Source organism: Elephas maximus, chromosome 3 (assembly GCF_024166365.1).
Source record: "Elephas maximus indicus isolate mEleMax1 chromosome 3, mEleMax1 primary haplotype, whole genome shotgun sequence".
Lineage (NCBI taxonomy): Eukaryota > Metazoa > Chordata > Mammalia > Proboscidea > Elephantidae > Elephas > Elephas maximus.
This window is the reverse complement of record NC_064821.1, coordinates 12,808,485-12,827,919: the sequence shown is the minus strand read 5'-3', so window position 1 is coordinate 12,827,919 and position 19,435 is coordinate 12,808,485. Positions and strand designations below refer to the sequence as shown.

The 19,435-nt window shown below is 50.6% G+C and overlaps 1 protein-coding gene across 1 annotated transcript in view; it reads left to right on the top strand.

The window, feature by feature from the left end:
• FBN3 (fibrillin 3) overlaps window positions 1-19,435 on the top strand; it is an 82,380-nt gene that overhangs the window by 37,038 nt on the left and 25,907 nt on the right. The window contains exons 38-52 of the mRNA XM_049875805.1: window positions 666-791; window positions 1,112-1,261; window positions 3,398-3,469; window positions 6,314-6,439; window positions 6,753-6,878; window positions 8,065-8,190; window positions 8,693-8,809; window positions 11,166-11,294; window positions 11,824-11,943; window positions 13,000-13,125; window positions 14,670-14,822; window positions 15,085-15,150; window positions 15,382-15,507; window positions 16,384-16,503; window positions 16,606-16,728. Coding sequence (XP_049731762.1) covers window positions 666-791; window positions 1,112-1,261; window positions 3,398-3,469; window positions 6,314-6,439; window positions 6,753-6,878; window positions 8,065-8,190; window positions 8,693-8,809; window positions 11,166-11,294; window positions 11,824-11,943; window positions 13,000-13,125; window positions 14,670-14,822; window positions 15,085-15,150; window positions 15,382-15,507; window positions 16,384-16,503; window positions 16,606-16,728 — 1,806 coding nt within the window. The remainder of the gene's footprint in view (window positions 1-665; window positions 792-1,111; window positions 1,262-3,397; window positions 3,470-6,313; window positions 6,440-6,752; window positions 6,879-8,064; window positions 8,191-8,692; window positions 8,810-11,165; window positions 11,295-11,823; window positions 11,944-12,999; window positions 13,126-14,669; window positions 14,823-15,084; window positions 15,151-15,381; window positions 15,508-16,383; window positions 16,504-16,605; window positions 16,729-19,435) is intronic.

Genomic DNA, 19,435 nt, shown 5'->3' with positions numbered 1-19,435 from the left:
AAAAATATATGTAACAAGACATTTTCCATCTCAAGCTTTTTTACACGTACATTCAGTGACTTTAAATATATTTCTCATGTTGTGCAGCCATCACCACTATGTTTCCAGCTTTTCCATCGCCCTTAACGGAAGCTCAGTGACCCCTAAGCAGTGACTCCCACTTTCCTCCTCCCTCTATCCCTAGTAGCCACTAATAACCCTTGGTCTCTATGTACTTGCCTACCCTCGATATTTCACATAAGAGAGATCATATACTGTTTGTCCCTTAGTGACTGACTTATTTCACTCAGCATAATGTTTTCAAGGCTCATCCATGTCGTAGCATGTTTCAGGACTTCATTTCTCTTCATGAATGAATAATTTTCCATTGTGTGTATATACCACATTTTGTTTATCCATTTATTTGTTGATGGACACTTGCGTTGTTTCCACACCTTTTGGCTACCGTGAGTAATGTTGCAATGAACTATTGGTGTACAAGTATCTGTTTGCGTTCCTGCTTTCAGTTCTTTGGGTTGTATACCTAGGAGTTGAATGTCTGTGCATTTTAAGCTGATCTTGAAACCAAACTCCAGCTCGTGGTGAAGTGGTTCCCCTGGATTTGGAGTGGGAGGGGGGATTTATCCAGACAATTCCCAGACGCCCCCTTCCCCCCCCCCCCGCAGACATCGATGAATGCTCCACACACTCGGGCATCTGTGGCCCTGGCACCTGCTACAACACCCTGGGGAACTACACCTGCGTCTGCCCTGCGGAGTACCTGCAAGTTAATGGTGGCAACAACTGCATGGGTAGGAAGTGTGATGACTGGGAGCGGGATGTGGGTGCGGGAGGGAGTACTGAGAGTCTCTGAGCCTTGGAAGCATGTGCAGAGGTGTGTTTGGGGAGCGGGGGGAGGGAGGGCTTGGGTGTATTTGAGGCACTGAGACGTAGCAGAGAATGAGACAGATGAGACTGCAGGACTCAGGGCTGCCATGAATGGTTGCCCGGGTTGTGCACTACCCAATGAAAACTACAATATGAATGGTGGCCTCAAGTCTGCGGGCAGAGAATCATCAAGCCGGTAATTTCTAAACAGATTCATGACCCCTCTCCCCGACCCCAACCACAGACATGAGGAAGAGCGTCTGCTTCCGGCACTACAATGGCACGTGTCGGAATGAGCTGGCCTTCAACGTGACCCACAAGATGTGCTGCTGCTCCTACAACATCGGCCGGGCCTGGAACAGACCCTGTGAGGCCTGCCCCACCCCGACCAGCCGTGAGTGCCTTCTTCCCACCTGGCCCTTCTTAGTGCCCTGCTTAAGGAGGCGCAGGAGTCCCAGGGTGGCACAAACGGTTAAACACTAGACTACTAACCAAGAGGTGCCTCAGAAGAAAGGCCTGGTGATCTGCTTCCACAAGGCCAGAGCCTCGAACACCCTGTGCAGCACAGTTCTATTCTGTAACAGGTGTGGTTGCCATGAGTTGGAATCAACTCGACGGGCAGCTGGTTTGGTGTTTGGTTTTCACAGAGGCACAGACCATTTTGGGCCCCTGGATTAGCCCACCTTGTTCTCATGACAGCTGAAGAGCCAAAGTTACATCACAGTGTACAGAAATGAATAATTTTAGGGGGGAGGGCAAGGCATCTTCCACAGAGCATTTGGGGGCTCACTGAGTGACTGGGCTAGGAAGAAGGCACAGCTGGTTACAGGAACCAGGGCCCCCGGGGCTGGGGGAAGGGCAGATTCAGGGAAGCTCTGAGCAGGACTGCGGCCCTGATGAGGAGGTAGGTCAGGGTGAGGAAGGGTGTTCCAGGCAGGGGAACAGCCTGAGCAAAGGCCCAGAGGCAGGACGAAGCAGAATAGGCTAGCAACTGGGTCGATACCTGACAGAATGATCTAGCAGCCAGGCCAGGCCATCTGAGAGCTGCAGGAGTGGGCACGATGAGAAGGGGCAGCTAGCAGTTTACATCCAATGGGCAGGGTCATTGTTCAGCATCTCTGGGTGCCAGGCCCTATGCTAGTCCTAGGAAGCAAGAATAAGAAAGACTATTGCCCCTCCCAGGTTGTGCAGGCTGGAAGGAAGATGCACACAACCAAAGCTGACTGTGGGATTGTCAAGACAGTGCACATGTGGTACCGCAGTTGCCTGCTGGGACCTAGGTGTTTGCTCTTGAACTTATGCACCTGGAGCTAGGTGGCAGGTAGAATAGGACAAGGTGGAAGTCCATGCCAACAGAGGGGCTGGCTGCGATTGGCCCGTTCTTCTCATGATGTGGGCAGGGGACCAGACAGGACCTGGGGACAGGTGGCCAGGAGGCTCGGTCCCAACACCTGCATCCAGGTATACCTGCTCCTCCTGGGGAGTGAGGGCTGGTAGGCTACATCTCAGCATCAGCAGGATATAATGGGAGAGTGGGTTGCTCAGGGACCCCAAGGGTGGTGCCGTCAACTGCCTGGAGTCAGGGTGGAGGGTCAGGGGCCCTTCCTGGTTGGCTGCCCGTAGTCCTCAGGGTTGGAGCGTGGTCACGGGGGCACTCTTGCAAAAGTGTGGTGGCCTGACGGAGCATGACATGTCCAGATGTGTAAATAAATCAATGTAGATGGAGTGGAGAGTAATGGTTGGAGGAAAGACGGGGGCAGGGGCTGAGGGCCTTGAGGTCCGTACTGAAGATTTCATCGTGAGGGTGGTGGGGAGTGGTTGATGGCACTCACTTAGGGAAGGGGTGGGGAAGGGCGGTCTGCACTTTGGAAGAGCACACTGCACAGGGCCCATTCTTTAACCCTCCTAGTGCCGGTCAAAGTGGAGGCAGGGAAGGGGCAGGGGGGAGACTGGTTAGAGGAGGCTGGGTGAGAGCTGGACTATAGAGATAGAGGGATGGCATGATTGCAGAAACATGGTGGAGGAGGCGATGGGCAGGGCAGGGGTTTCCTTGGCAGGGCCTGGCCTGCCGTCCCCATTCATCCATTCAGCCATCCACCCATCTATCCACCTATCCATCAGTTTACCCATCCATACATACATCCACTCCTCCATGCATGCATACATGCATGCGTCCGTCCACTCATCCATCCATCCACCCATCCATCCATTCACTCATACAGCCATCCACCCATCCATTCATCCACTCCTCAATCCATCCACCCACTCATGCATCCATCCATCCACCTTCCCTCCATTTAGCCACCCATCTACCCACGCACTACTCCATCTGTCCACCCCCCATGCATCCATCCATCTACCCATTCACCCACTCCTCCATCTGTCCACCCAGCCACCCATCCAACCATCCACTTATCCATCCATTCTCCATCTATTCATCCATCCACCTAACCATCCATGCATCCATCCACCCATCCATTCATCATCCATCCTTCCCATAACCCATTCCACCCTGTTTTCCTTTGTCCAGTGGATTATCAGATCCTGTGTGGGAACCAGGTCCCTGGCTTTGTCATGGATGTCCACACAGGGAAGCCTGTTGGTGAGTGACCACCGCTCCCCACTGATAGTCCTGGGTCCCTCTGCCGCTTTCCTACTCCCAGCTCTGAGCTCCTCTCCACCTGGCCCCCACCTGCTCTGTCCTCTCCTGGGTCTCTGGCCATGCCCACTCTCCTTTTCTTCCACACATCCCCCACCCCCAGCACCCCTGACTCTCTAGTAATCCTGCCATAGAAACGCTTCCTCTGTGTTAAACAAGGTTTTGGATAGTTTAATACCTGAGTGTCCCATTTCAGTTGTGCAGTGTTTAATCGATGAACCCATTTTTACTCGTTCTACTCACATAGATGTGTCCTCGCTATTTAAAAAGTTGGTAAACCACGCAGTATCCCCTTGTTCTGTTTGAACGACTGCCTCTTGGTCTATGTACAGGTTCTGCATGAGCACAATTAAGTGTTTTAGAATTCTCATTCTTTGCAATGTTATCCATAATTTGTTATGATCCACAGTCTAATGCCTTTATGTAGTCAATAAACAGGTAAACAACAACAAAATTGGAACATGGCAGATAAGACTCACTTCCCCTCTACTCACCACCCCACACCTGCTCCCTTCTCACTTCCCCAGGGTTCCTATTGTTTCATGCTCAGAGCACTTTTTCCTAGTTCTTTCCTCATGCATTTGGAAACCCTGGTGGTGTAGTGGTTAAGTGCTACACGGCTGTTAACCAAGAGGTCGGCAGTTCGAATCTGCCAGGTGCTCCTTGGAAACTCTATGGGGCAGTTCTGCTCTGTCCCATGGAGTGGCTATGAGTCAGAATCGACTCGATGGCAGTGGGTTTGCGTTCCTCAAGCATTTAAAGGCACATATAAGTCCCCCATTGAAAATGTATGGTCTTGTTTTCTGGGGGATTTTTACATAAATTATATCTTATGTATGGGTCCGCGACTGGTTTTCTTTTAGCCAGCGATGTGTCTTGAAAAGGAGCCCCGCTAGCACAGTGGTTAAGTGCTCTGTTGCTAACTGGAAAGGCTGGCAGTTCAAACCCACCCAGCAGCTTTGTGGGAGGAAAGACCTGGTGATTGGCTCCTATAAAGATTAAAAAAAAAATTGCCTAGAAAATCCTATGTGGCAGTTCTACTCTGTCACATGGGGTTGCCATGATTGGAAATTGACTTGACAGCAGCACCTAACAACAACAGTGTGTCTTGAAGAACCAGCCCTGTTAGTATATGTAGCGCTGTCTCCTGTCTGTTGCCCTGCGTCAGAGTATTCCATGAGCTGGTTCATCCCGGGCCATAAGCCGGTTCCCCTGCTAGGAATACTGAGCTTGATTCCAGGGTTTTTTTTTTTTTTTTAATGGAGCTTTATTAAGATTATTTCTGTCTTCTTCCCCAGTGCTGCTGTTACTCAAATACCACAAGTGGGTGGCTTTAAAGAACAGAAGTTTATTTTCTCACAGTTCAGAAGTCCAAATTCAGGGTGCTGGCTCCAGGGAGAGGTTCTTCCTTGTCTATTTCAGCTTCTAGTCGCTGCTGCGATCCTTGGCATTCATGGGCTTGTAAATACATCTGTCTCTGTCATCCCTCTTCCTCTTCCCTGTGTGTGTGTGTGTGCACGCGCGCGTGCGTGCACGTGTGTGTGTGCACGTGTGTGTGTGTGTGTTTCTGTTTCTATTCTGCTGTTTTTATAACTCAGAAGGGTTTAGGTTTAGTACCCACCCTACTCAAGTATGGCCTAATTAACATACTTCAGAAAACCCAAACAGGGTCACATTTACAGGAATGTCGTCAGGAGCCTTGGAGTCGGTTCCCACTCATAGCGACCCTCTGTAAACAGAATGAAACACTGCCTGGTCCTGGGCCATCCTCATGCTACGCTGGAGCCCATTGTTGCAGCTACCGTGTCAATCCATCTCATTGAAGGTCTTCCTCTTTTTCACTGACCCGCTACTTTACCAAGCATGATGTCCCTCTCCAGGGACTGGTCCCTCCTGAGAACACGTCCAAAGTATGTGCGATGAAGTTTCACCATCCTTGTTTCTAAGGAGCATTCTGGCTGTACTTCTTCCAAGACAAATTGGTTTGTTTTTCTGGTATATTCAGTATTCTTCGCCAGCACCATAAATTCAAAGCCATCAATTCTTCTTCGGCCTTCCTTATTCATTGTCTAGCTTTCACGTGCATATGAGGCGATTGAAAACACCAGGGCTTGGGTCAGGCACCTCTTAGTTTCAGTGTGACATCTTTGCTTTTTAACACTTTTAAAGAGGCCTGTTGCAGCAGATTTGCGCAGTACAACTCTATGGGGCAGTTCTACTCTGTCCTATAGGGTCGCTATGAGTCCGAATTGACTCGACGGCAGTGGGTTGTTTTTTTTTTTGGTACATCCTTTGATTTCTTGACTGCTGCTTGCAAGGCGTTGATTGTGGATCCAAGTAAAATGAAATCCTTGTCAACTTCAATCTTTCCTCCGTTTATCATATGTTGCTTATTGATCCAGTTGTGAGGATTTTTCTTTATGTTGAGGTGTAATCCATTCTCAATTCTTCTTTAGTCTTCTTTATTTATGGTCCAATTTTTGCATGCATGTGAGGCGATTGAAAATACCGTTTCTTGGGTCCAACAAACAAACAGACAGGTTCTAGGTAGGGTTCCTAAGTCACAGGAAATGTGTTTTCTAGTGAAAACACTCATTCTCCCTCTTCCTGTATTTCTTCCCACATCCTAATTTCTCTCTGGTGTGAGCGGGTTTATTTTGACCACAGCAGGCTTTTTAAGTATGTGCTGGTTGGAGACCCCATGTTTTCTACCCAGAGGAACCTTAGCTCAGGGTCCCCAGAATGTCCTGGGGGCCAGGCTCACCTGATGGCTGATGCCCTCCCCAGACATCGACGAGTGTGGAGAGATCCCCGCCATCTGTGCCTACGGCGTTTGCATCAATCAGATCGGGAGTTTCCGCTGCGAGTGCCCCATGGGTTTTGATTACAACAGCGTCCTACTGGTCTGCGAAGGTGCTGACCTATCCCTCTGTCTTAGCCCTGCTCCCACCCACCCACCCCCGCCGAGGGATCTGTCCCAGCCCCTGTGGGGGTCTGGGTTGGTTGCTGGTCCCCCACTGTGCTCTCTGGGCAAGTCACTTAAATTCTATGAGCCTCAGTTTCCCCATCTGTATAATGGGGAAATGATCCTCAGTCTAGTTCTGGCTGTTTCTGTTTTTTTCACCCTCATAAATTTTTAATTTTTACTTTGAAATCAGGGGGCTGGGGGTGGGGTGGAGCAAGGCTTCTCCTTCACCCCCTCTCCCCCATTTGCCGTATTCTCCAGACATGGATGAGTGTGCCGGCAGGGAGAGTCCCTGCCAGCAGAATGCCGACTGTATTAACACCCCGGGCAGCTACCGATGCGAATGTACCCGCGGATACAGGCTGTCACCTGGCGGGGCTTGTGTGGGTGAGTGGGGTCCCAGGGAGGGCGCGGGGTGGGGAAGCGAGGGGACAGGATACAGGTAAGAGCCCAACTCTGCCACCTGTTGTGACTTGGGGAGGCACTGCTCTACCCAGGCTCACTGCTTGCTGCCTTGCTGCACTGTGGAGTGTTGCCAAGAGCTCCTGCTCGTACGGCAGAGGGGAGGATGGCCTGAGATGGACGTGGGTCAGCACGTGTGCAAACTAGTCCAGGGAGGCTGAGCTCACCCACCTCTGATGCCAGATGTGGTAGATGATAAATCCCTTCCACACACCACATCGTCCTATGGAAATCTCAGCTTCCCTTCCCTGGTCTGCCAGACCCCAGCTGCCGGCACAGCCCTTTTTCTCATTCTGTTCACCTGGGGCCAGGTCAGCGGGCACCAGCCCCTTCTCTCTCTCATCCCCATTTACCTGGGGCTAGATCAGCCAGCACCTAGCCCCTTCTCTCTCTCACCCCTGTTCACTGGGACTGGGTCAGCAAGCGCTCCCCCCACCATCCCCATTCACCTGGGGTCAGGTCAGTGGGCACTGCATCTGCCATCCGCATTCGCCAGGGGCCAGGTCAGCGGGCACCGGCCCCTTCTCTCTCTCATCTCCATTCACGTGGGGCCAGGTCAGTGGCACCAGCCCCTTCTCTGTTTCTTAGGTCCGATATTCCATTGCAATGATTCACAAATTCCAGGGAAAGGGCTATATTTAATAGAGCAGGAAAAAGGATACACACAGGGGAAGGCCCAGGAGGGATCTCAGTGCAGAGCTTCCATACCTCCAGGGGACACGCTTTTCCTCCCGAGAACATATGTTTGCTCTCTCCACCCAGGAAGCTCTACTGAGCCTCCTCTTCCAAGGCCTTTATTGGCCCCCCTACATGGCCATGATAGATGACATCATGCCTCCTGAAGCTTAGATCCTGCAGGTGATCTCTCCTGGCCTGGTCAGCCCCCATTCGCTGGCCTCAGGTGTGGTCGGCTGTCAGGAACCAGGACCAAAGGCCAAACCGTTGACGGCAGGGGGTTCCACACCTCGTGGCATGGTGCAGCCTGGAGCCCCAGCAGCAGCTTTAGTGGAGGTCTCCAGGCAGGCTCTCGCTTCCCCTGCCGCAGTGTGGGAGGGTACAGAGCAACACCAGGGGGCGGGGGTCTGGTGACACCACACTGCCTGCCCCCCAGGGCGGAACGAATGTCGGGAGATCTCCAGTGTCTGTAGCCATGGTGACTGTGTGGACACAGAGGGCAGCTACGTGTGCCTGTGTCACCGCGGCTTCCGGGCCTCAGCGGACCAGACCATGTGCATGGGTGAGCACCCTTCCAGCTCCATCCTTTCAGGCCAGGCACCCCTGGGTGAGGGGTCTGGGGCCTGCACTTCCCTGGCAGGGGGTAGGAAGACTGCTTCCATCATCCCAGTGGATAAACAGACCTCGGTTTGAGTTCTGGCCCTGAGACCTTGGGTATTATCAACTAATTCTCCTCTTTCTGCCTCAGTTTTCCCATCTGTAAAATAAGGGTGATAAATTATACTAGAGATAAAACAGACCCTGTTTTGTATCCAGTCACTAAGACCTTGCGTATAAATGACTAATTAGCTTCCTTGTGCATCAGTTTCCTCATCTATAAAATGGGGGTGATAAATAGTACCAGGGGCACTTCCCAGGCATTACACCCAGGGGTCACTACCCATCCATGTGGATGGGGCTAGATGCAGGGAGGTGGGCTGGGTCCAGCCAGCCCCTGGCTCCCTGAGCCCTACCCCTGATGCTTTTGGTGGGCTGAGTGGGGTCCGGGGGCTTTGCTCGGGTAGACATCGACGAGTGTGACCAGCAGCCGTGTGGAAATGGGACCTGCAAGAACAGCGTCGGCTCCTACAACTGCCTCTGCTTCCCCGGCTTCGTGGCAACACACCGTGGTGATTGCCTGGGTGAGCTGGCTGGGCTGGCGGCCGGGCCTCAGTGGTCCCCACTGGGAAGTGAGTCCATGGCCTGAGGGCACCCCTCTGCAATAAAGGCATTCATCCCAGGTTTTCCTTCAGAGAAATAGCCACAGAGGCCGGGCTTCCCTCTGAAAAATGAGTCAGCCACAAAGTCCTTCAGTTGCCAGGGGCCAGCAAGGGAATGTGGGCGGGTCATTGCCAGAGCTTACACTGAGGTTGATGGGAGGTGATGACAGTGGAGAGAGGGAGGTGACAAAATGAAGCGAGAGCTGAGTGATATGATGCTGCAGTTTGCTATGATGGTTAAAAGCATGGCCTCTTAGGCAGCAGAGGTTCAAATCCCAGTTCTGCCACCTACCAGCTATGTGACCCTAGACAAGTCATTTAACCTCTCAGTGCCTCAGTGTCCTCATCTGTAAAAAGGGGGTTAATGGTAATACCTATCCTATATAATGTAGAGGGTCAGTGAAAAAGAGGAAGACCCTGAACGAAATGGACTGACACAGTCAGTGGCTGCAACAATGGGCTCAAGCATAAAAACGATTGTGAGGATGGCACAGGACTGGGCAGTGTTTCGTTCTGTTGTACACAGGGTTGCTATGAGTCGGAACCGACTCAACGGCACCTAACAACAACAACGTCGTATGTTGAAGGAGACCTGGTGGCGCAGTGGTTAAAACATTCAGCTATTAACGGAAAGGTTGGTGGTTTGAACCCATCAGCTGCTCCATGGGAGAAAGATGTGGCAGTCTGCTTCCATAAAGATTACACCTTGGAAACCTATGGGATAGTTCTATTCTGTTGTATAGAGTTGCTGTGGGTCGGAATCAACTTGTCGGCAATGGATTTTGGTTATCTTATATTGTGGGTGGAGCGCTGGTGGTGCAGTGGTTAAGAACTCTGAGGCTAACCAAAAGGTCGGTTGACAGTTCAAAACCACCAGCCACTCCTTGGAAACCCTATGAGGCAGTTCTACTCTGTCCTATAGGGTCCCTATGATTCGGAATCGACTCAACGGCAATCATTTACATAGACAGAGAGGACAGTGGTGGTTCAGTTGTAGAATTCTTGCCTTTCATGCAGGAGACAGATGTTTGATTCCCGGCAGTGCACTTCACGTGCAGCCATCCCCCTTCTGTCAGTGGAGGCCTGCATGTTGCTCTAATGCCAAACAGGTTTCAGCAGAGCTTCCAGACTAAGACAGACTAGGGAGAAAGGCCTGGTGGTTGACTTCCGAAAACCAGCTAAAAAAAACCCACAACACTTTGATGGGCATGGCACGGGACAAGGCAGCATTTTATTCCATTTTGCATGGGGTCTCTGTGAGTCCGGGGCTGGCTTGATAACAGCTAATAGCAGCAACCTTATATTAACAGCAGACCAAGTAGACTTATGAACAAGGAATATTACCAGGGATAAAGAGAGACGTTATATAATGATTAAGGGGTCAGTTCTCCAGGAAGACATAACAATCATCAATGCATATGCACCTAACAACAGTTTCAAAATATATAATGCAAAAACTAACAGAAATGGTAAGAGAAATAGACACACAATTATAGCTGAAGTCCTCAACACTCTTATCTCAATAATAGAGTAAACAAGTAGAAAGAACATCAGTAAGGATATTGAAGACCCGAACAACACTGTTGACCATCTAGACTCCATTGAATATTTATAGAACATTCCACCCAACAACAGCAGAATATATATTCTTGTCATGTGCACATGGACATTCCCCAATAAAGAGCATATTCTGGGCCAGAAAATAGACCTTAACAAATTTAAAAGAACTAAAGTCAATCACAGGAAGATATCCAGAAAAATCTACAACTATTTAGAAATTAAATCATCGCTCTCAAGTCACCTCCAACTCATAGTGACCCCATGTGTGTCAGAGTAGAACTGTGCTCCATAACGTTTTCCATGGCTGACCCTTGGGATGTAGATGGCCAAGCCTTTCTTCTGAGGTGCTTCTAGGTAGACTTGAACTTCCAACCTCTCAGCAGGTGAGAGCATTAACTGTTTGCACCACCCAGGGGCCCTGGAAATTAAACAACATATTTCTAAATAACCCATAGGGCAAAGAGGAAATCACAAGGGAAATTAGAAAATATTATTAATTAAATGAAACTGAAAACAACCTTTGAAAATTTATAGGATGCAAGCTAAGGGAGTACTTATAGGCAAATTCATAGCATTAAATGCTTGTATTAGAAAATATCAATGCTTAGATAGTTGGAAAACTAAATAACATAATATACAGAGCCTGGCACATGAGTGCCCAGTCTGCTCAGGCTCTGTGGGTGGTAGGTGACCCCAGGCTGCCCATCCCCTTTTGCAGATGTGGATGAGTGCACCACCCTGGTAGGGCAGGTATGCCGATTTGGGCAGTGCTTCAACACGGCTGGCTCCTTCCACTGCCTCTGCCAGGATGGCTTTGAACTTAAGGCTGATGGGAAGAACTGCATTGGTGAGTCTCTGCATGGTGCTGGGAGGCCATCCCACCTAGCCCCTGCTCCAGGCTGACCTGTGGTTGGTGCTTCTGAGTAAGTATGGTTCAGTTTAAGAACCATGTGTTCATTTGAAAGTGTAAGAGGAAAACAGAAAGTCAGCACATCACACCCATGGTTTGTGGTTTCATGGCTTAGGGTGAGGCTGTCTTGAAAATCTTATTTTCTGGAGTAAGGAATAGTCAGTGCTAAGTGGATACCAGGGAAACTGCAAAAGGGTCTATAAATGGCTTGAGATTAACACCCTTGTTTCCTCTTCTCCCTGTACACCACCTGCCTCCACCTATAACTCCTACCAGGGTCCAGATAATTCTCCCCCAGCTGTCCCTGCTTTCCTGCATCTCAGCCCTTCCCCTGGAGCCAGACCTGCTACTGGGAGGGCTTGTCCTGGGGCCCTCGGCTGACCCACAGTGCCCACAGGTGCTGGTCCCAGTCCAAGAACCCCCTGCCCCCTGGCTGGTTCTGGGACTCTCTCCTTCTCCTCCACAGACATCAATGAATGTCACAGCCTGGCCGGGACCTGCCTGCCAGGAACTTGCCAGAACCTTGAGGGCTCCTTCCGCTGCATCTGCCCCCCTGGCTTCCAGGGGCAAAGGGACCATTGTGTTGGTGAGTGTCTCTGGGGTCATGGAGAGGGTGGAGATGCACTCAGACACAGCTCCACATGCTGTTATTGCTATTGTGATTACTTTTGGACTCCCAGGTCAGTGCTCTCTCTCCGAGGCCACAAATGTCCTCATGAACCCTGTAAAATGGGTGTGAGTGGGGTCTCACCTCACCTCCGCGCATCCAAACATAGAACTCCTCACTCAGTCAGTGGTGGTCGAGGTTTTGAGAGATGCAGTCAAGAGAAGCATCTCTCCTACTCCCAGCTGTGTGACCTTGGGCCAGTCTGAGCCTCGGATTCTGCCTCTGTACAGTGGGGAGGCTGATAACAGGTTGGTGATGACATGAATCAGCATGAGGTAGCACAGTCCAGGGTCCTGCACACAAGAAGTGCTTAGTCATTGTTTGTGTGGCTACTTGTCACAGTACTGAGAGTCAGAGGAGCCACTGGGGGAATCCGAGTCTTTGAAAAACATCTGCATAGAGTGAACTGCCCCCTTTCTTCCTGGTCTTTGAGTTCCTGTCATGATGTGGTTAAGGTCTGTGGACAGAAGATCCTGGAGAGACACTAGTGTCACAGGGACTCCTGCTGGGGTCCTGGCCAAAGGCTGGCCCGTCAGCTTTGCAGAGCCAGGCACACTAACTGGGAAGTGGTCACACTGAATTGACAGACCCCACACAGCAGACCCTCAAGCAGCACTTCTCCCAGGCTAGCCTTGTATGATTGTACCAATCTGGGCCAGTCACCAGTTTAGGCTAACTACGCATCTGGGCTAATCTAGTACAATCTGGGCTAACCTCATCCAGTATATAAAAAAAATAGGTTACATTTATCCAGTCTCAGTTAGCTTGGTACAATTTTAATCTCTGGGGATGGACTTTTCCTGACCATGGCCCCAGACCTTGTAGGAAAGACCCCCCCCACACCCAACTGCCCATCCAGTGCTCTGTCTCTGGGGACCCCTGCCCTCCCTGGTTGGGCCCCCTACCGGCAGAGGCCCTGCTTTACCTGCTGAGGAAGCTGTGTGCCCCACCCAGCTCCCGTCCCTGCCCCTACAGACATCGACGAGTGCTCAGAGGAGCCCAACCTTTGCCTCTTTGGTACCTGCACCAACAGCCCCGGAAGCTTCCAGTGCCACTGCCCGGCCGGCTTTGTCCTCTCTGACAACAGGCACCGTTGCTTTGGTGAGTCTGGGGCCCAGGGAGCACACAGTACCTGGGGAAGAGGGTGGGAGGTGGGGCAGAAAGTCAGGGTTGTAATCACCCAGGAAAGGAGGCTGAGGTTTCTTGCTTGGAACTCCAGGAGTCTGACCCAAGAGCAGTGTTTCTCTGCATTGGTGGTGGTTATGCTAGTCCGGGAGTCCCTGGGTGATGCAAAGTGTTAACATGCTCAGCTGCTAACCAAAGAGTTGGCTGTTTGAGACCACCCAGAGGTACCTCGGAAGAAAGGCCTAGCAGTCTGCTTCCAAATAATCAGCCATTGAAGGCCCTATGGAGCACGGTTCTACTCTGACATACGTGGGGGCGCCAAGAGTGGGGGTTGGCTCGACAGCAACTGGTTTTTTTAATGCTGGTCCAGGCACCCTTTTGCCCAGACAGGTCACTTCTACAGAGGGCTAACCTGGTCCATCCTGGTTGGCCTTGTCCACTGACTTAGGTTGTCCTGTAGGGACCATCGTTGCCCTGTCCAGGCTGGTCTTGTCCAGTCCGAGCTAGCCTAGGCCACTCTGGGCTGGCTTCTTCTCAACCGGGCTAGCCTTGTCCAGAGGGGGCTAGCCTCGGGTAATCTGAGCCAGCCTCTTCTGTCATAGGTTAGAGACATCGAGGGTGAGGGCAAGGGCCTATAGGTCAGTTCAGCCTATATTTGTTGCTAGGAGAAACCCTGGTGGCGTAATGGTTAAGTGCTATGGCTGCTCACCAACGGGTTGGCAGTTCAAATCCGCCAGGCGCTCCCTGGAAACTCTGTGGGGCAGTTCTACCCTGTCCTATGAGTCAGAATCGACTCCACGGCACTGGGTTTGGTTTTTGTTTTTTTTTTTGGTTGTTGCTTGGGGGGCCAGTGTGGGAGCCAGGGTGAGGCAAATGTCAGCCTGCCTACAAGGATATCTCAGGCTGAAGGGAGTCTGGGGCTGGGGGTCAGCAAGGAGGATTTGGGGTCTGAAGTCCAGGATCCTCTGGATCTCCGGAATCTGTCGCTTTGCCTCCCCAGGAAGGGGCTTCTGATCTAAGAATGAAGTGGCCAAGTTTGACCCATTCTCCCTGGCCCCCTGGGGGCACTCCCATAGCTGTGAAGGTGGGCAGGACATGGCTGGGAGGGATTCCCAGGGGTCCAGCCAAAGCCCCAGGGCTGGCCCCCATTGGCCCAGTGTGGGTCACGCTTCCATCCCTGAACCAATCCCTGTAGCCAGGGGCATGGAGTGTTCTGATTGGCTGCTGGTGGGTCAGCACCACCCACTTTCTAGGACTGGGTTGGGGGAAGTGTGCCAGACAGGTGCCCCTGCTGATCACAGGTACAGAGTTTCTCTAGGGAGGTACTCATTCATTTGTTCACTCATTTATTCCTTCTTGTTCATTAATTTGCTCACTTATTCCTTCTCTCATTCATTCACTCCCTTATTTTCTCACTTAATTCATTCATTCACTAATGCATTTGCACCCTCATTTATTCATCCACTCATTCATTTGATCATTCATTCATTCATTCCCTCATTCATTCTCTCATCCCACAGACACACGGCAGAGCTTCTGCTTCACCCATTTCCAGGGTGGAAAGTGCTCAACGCCCAAAGCTTTCAACACCACCAAGGCCCGGTGCTGCTGCAGCATGCGGCCTGGAGAGGGCTGGGGGGACCCCTGTGAACTGTGTCCTCAGGAGGGCAGTGGTGAGCACCCCCATCAGGGCAGAGCTGACTGCGGCTCTCCCTGCTGGCCTCCATCATGCTCCCCTCTCCTAGCAGGCTGCACCTGAACCCTGACCACCACCCTGTTCCCTCCCCATGCCCATTGGTGCTTCCCTCCCCATGGGGGCTGCACCTGGCCCGTGAACACCACTCTGTCCCCTCCCCATGCCCATCAGTGCTCCCCGCCCCACAAGGCCTGCACCTGGCCCCTGACCACCACTACCCACCCCTCCCTTATGTCCAGCTACCTTCCAGGAGCTGTGCCCCTTTGGCCATGGGGCAGTGCCTGGCCCAGATGACTCTCGAGAAGGTGAGCGCCTCACCCATGTGTAAGAGCCAGCCCAGGCCGCCCACACCCTGTCCTTTCCCACTCTGCCTGGGTCCCCAAGTCCCAGGCACCCTCCAAGACTTATGGGTAGCTCTCCGGGTTGCCGGGGACCCCACTGGCTTGGGGCCTGGGCCCTCACTTCCTGGGAAGGAAAAGGCTTGACCCTTGTGTGCGACAGACACCCACCCTGCCCGCAACCCATGCTGCCCGCAGACGTGAACGAGTGTGCGGAGAGCCCCAGTATCTGTTCTAACGGCCTCTGTGTCAACACCGATGGCTCTTTCCGCTGTGAGTGCTCCTTCGGCTACAGCCTGGACTTCACGGGCATCAGCTGTGTGGGTGAGTAGCCTGCCCAGCCCCTCCGGGAGAGAGACCAACAGGGGATCAGGGCAGACAGCACTCAGGTCAGGAGCCTTTCCTTACCCTTGCTCACTCTTCCATTCACTCATTCCTTCCCTCCTTCATTCACTCACTCACTCTTTCACTCACTCATTCATACACTCATTTCTTTCATTCATTCACTCACATTCATTTACTGGTTCATTCATCCGTTTATTCACTCCTTCATTCACTCATACTAATTCATTCACTCATTTGTTTTCTCACTTGTTCATTCATTTACACATCGATTCACTCATTCATTCATCCCCTACTCATAACTCATTCATACACTAACTTATTCTTTTCTCATTCATTTATTCAGTCATTTATTCTTCCTTTAATTCATTCTGTCACACATTTATTCATTCACTCACTCATTTATTCCTTCTCTAATTCATCCATTTGGTGGATTGACACAGTGGCTGCAACAGTGAGCTCAAGCATAACAATGATTGTTTAAGGATGGCACAGGACCGGGCAGTGTTTCATTCTGTTGTGCACAGGGTCGCTATGAGTTGGAACTGACTCGATGGCATCTAACAGCAACAACAATTCATCCATTTACTCCTTAAGTCACCTCATTTGCTTGCTTGCTCATTCATTCACTCACCTACTCACTCATTCATTCATTGACTCATGTACACACTCACTCATTCAGTCGCGCACTCATCATTCATTCATTGAACATGTACCGGCATGCCTGCCCTTCGCCCCACCTAGAGATGACCCAGCTCTGGCCCAGTCCAGTCTGTGGAATCACTGGGGAAGTAGACAGGGTAGTAGTGGGGATGGGGGGAACTCTGTAGGCACTGACCACTCCTGCCCCCACCCCAGACACAGATGAGTGCTCTGTCGGGCACCCCTGTGGGGAAGGCACATGCACCAATGTCATCGGAGGCTTCGAGTGCGCCTGCGCTGACGGCTTTGAGCCCGGACCCACGATGACCTGCGAGGGTATGGCCTGTCTGCTAGCTCTGGGGTGCCAGGGATGCCTGGGGACAGAAGGAGTCTGGCAAGTAGATCTTGCTTAGCCAGCACTTCCACTGGCCTCCTCAGACATCGACGAGTGCGCCTTGAACCCTCTGCTCTGCGCCTTCCGCTGCCACAACACCAAGGGCTCCTACATGTGCACCTGCCCAGCTGGCTACTCCCTGCGGGAGGACGGAGCCATGTGCCGAGGTGGGCCCTAGATGGGCAGATGGGTGGGCAGGTGGGCAGGTGGGCAAGGGGCAGGGCCGGCCTGAGTTCCCCACCTTGGGCCTTGAGACCCCTGTGCAAACACCACATGTCAGCATAGTGGGCCCCAGAGTCACACAGACCTAGGGGTGATCCCAGCATCTCCGCCTCCTGTCTGTGACTCAGGGGATAAGAATCTGTGCCTCCAGGGGTGGCAACAAGCAGTCAATGAGGAGGGCACTGAGCTGAGTGAACCTGGGATAGTTGTTAGTTACCATTGAGTCAGCCCTCAACTCATGGCACCCCTGTGCACAATGCAACCAAACGAAGTGTTGCTCAGTCCTGCACCATCCCCATGATCAGTTGCCAATTGGACAGTTGTGCTCCACAGAGTTTTGTTCTTGTTGATAATATACACAGCAGAACATACACAGATTCAACAATTTCTGTGTGTACAGTTGAGTGACGTTAATTAGCTCCATAGGGTTTTCACTGGCAGATTGTCAGGAGTCAAGTGCCAGGCCTTTCTTAGTCCATGTTAGTCTAGAAGCTCTGCTGAAACCTGTTTAGCATGACAGCAATGCACAGGCCCCCACTGACAGACAGGTGGTGGCTATACATGAGGTGCCTTGGGCAGGAATTAAACCCAGGCCTTCTGCACGGAAAGCCAGAACTTCTACCACTCAACCACCGCTGCCCCCGTTGAGCCTACGGCAGATGCTCTGTTGTGAGTTGTGGTTCTGCTCTGTAGTGAGTTTGAGGGAATTTGAGGCTGATCAAGTGTCTTAGTCATCTAGTGCTGCTGTAACAGAAATACCACAAGTGGATGCCTTCAACAAAGAGAAATGTATTTCCTCACAGTAAGTAGGCTAAAAGTCCAAATTCAGGGCATCACCTCCAGGGGAAGGCTTTCTCTCTCTGTCAGCCTTCTCATCAATCTTCCCCCAGACTAGGAGCGTCTGCGTGCAGGGACCCTGGGTCCAAAGGACATGCTCTGCTCCCAGCACTGCTTTCTTGGTGGTATAAGGTCCCCCCACTCTCTGCTTGCTTCTCTTTCCTTTTATGTCTTGTAAGATAGAAGAGAAACTCTCTCTTTACATGGGATCAGGGATGTGACCTTTGTAAGGGTGTGTTACAATCCCACCTCTTCAAGTCCTCTTCACTTTCAGCAAGCAAGGTTGTGTAATCAGCATAATGCAGGTTGTTAATGAGTCTTCCTCCAATCCTGATGCCCTGTTCTTCTTCATATAGTCCAGCTTTTCAGCATATACATTGAAGATATATGGTGAAAGGATACAACCCTGACGCAAACCTTTCCTGACTTTAAACCATGAGGTATCCCCTTGTTCTGTTCAAACAACTGCCTTTTGATCCATGTACAGATTCCTCATGAGCACAATTAAGTGTTCTGGAACTCCCATTCTCTGCAGCGTTGTACATAATTTGCTATGGTCCAGACAGTCAAATGCCTTTTTCATAGTCGATAAAGCACAGGCACAAATCTTTCTGGTATTCTCTGCTTTCACCTGGGGTCCATCTGACATGAGCAATGATATCCCTGGTTCCACGTCCTCTTCTGAATCCAGCTTGAATTTCTGGCAGCTCCCTGTTGATATACTGCTGCAGCCACTTTTGAATGATCTTCAGCGAAATTTTGCTTGCATGTGCTATTAATGATATTGTTTAATAATTTCTGTATTCGTTGGATCACCTTTCTTGGGAATACGCGTAAATATGGATCTCTTCCAGTCAGTTGGCCAGGTAGCTGTCTTCCAAATTTCATGGCATAGACGAGTGAGTACTTCCAGCACTGCATCCGTTTGTTGAAACATCTCAATTGGTATCCCATCTATTCCTGGAGCTTTGTTTTTTGCCAATGCCTTCAGTGCAGCTTGGACTTCTTCCTTCAGTACCATCAGTTCCCGATCATATGTTACCTCTTGAAGTGGTTGAACATCTACAATTTTTTTTTTTTTTGGTACAGTGACTGTGTATTCCTTCCATCTTCTTTTGATGCTTACTGCGTCGTTTAATATTTTTTCCATAGAATCCTTCACTATTGCAACTTGAGGCTTGAATTTTTCCTTCAGTTCTTTAAACTTGAGAAATGCTGAGTGTGTTCTTCCTTTTGGTTTTGGTCTTTGCACATTTCATTGTAATACTTTACTTTGTCTTCTCAAGCTGCCCTTTGAAATCTTCTGTTCAGCTCTTTTACTTCACTTCTTCCATTTGCTTTAGCTATACTATGTTCAAGAGCAAATTTCAGAGTTTCTTCCGACATCCATTTTGGTCTTTTCTTTCTTTCCTGTTTTTTAATGACCTTTTGCTTTCTTCATGTATGATGTCCTTGATGTCATCCCACACATAGTTTGTCTGGTCTTCAGTCACTAGTATTCAATGCGTCAAATTTATTCTTGAGATGGTCTCCAAATTCAAGTGGAGTATACTCAGGGTCATATTTTGGCTCTCATGGACTTGTTTTAATTTAAGTTCAGCCTCAACTTAAACTTGCATATGAGCAATTGATGGTCTGTTCCGCAGTCAGTTACTGGCCTTGTTCTGACTGGTGATGTTGGGCTTTTCCACTGTCTCTTTCCACAGAAGTAGTAGATTTGATTCCTCTGTATTCTATCCGGTGAGGTTCTTGTGTATAGTCGCCATTCGTGTTGGTGAAAAAAAGTATTTGCAGTGAAGTCATTGGTCTTGCAAA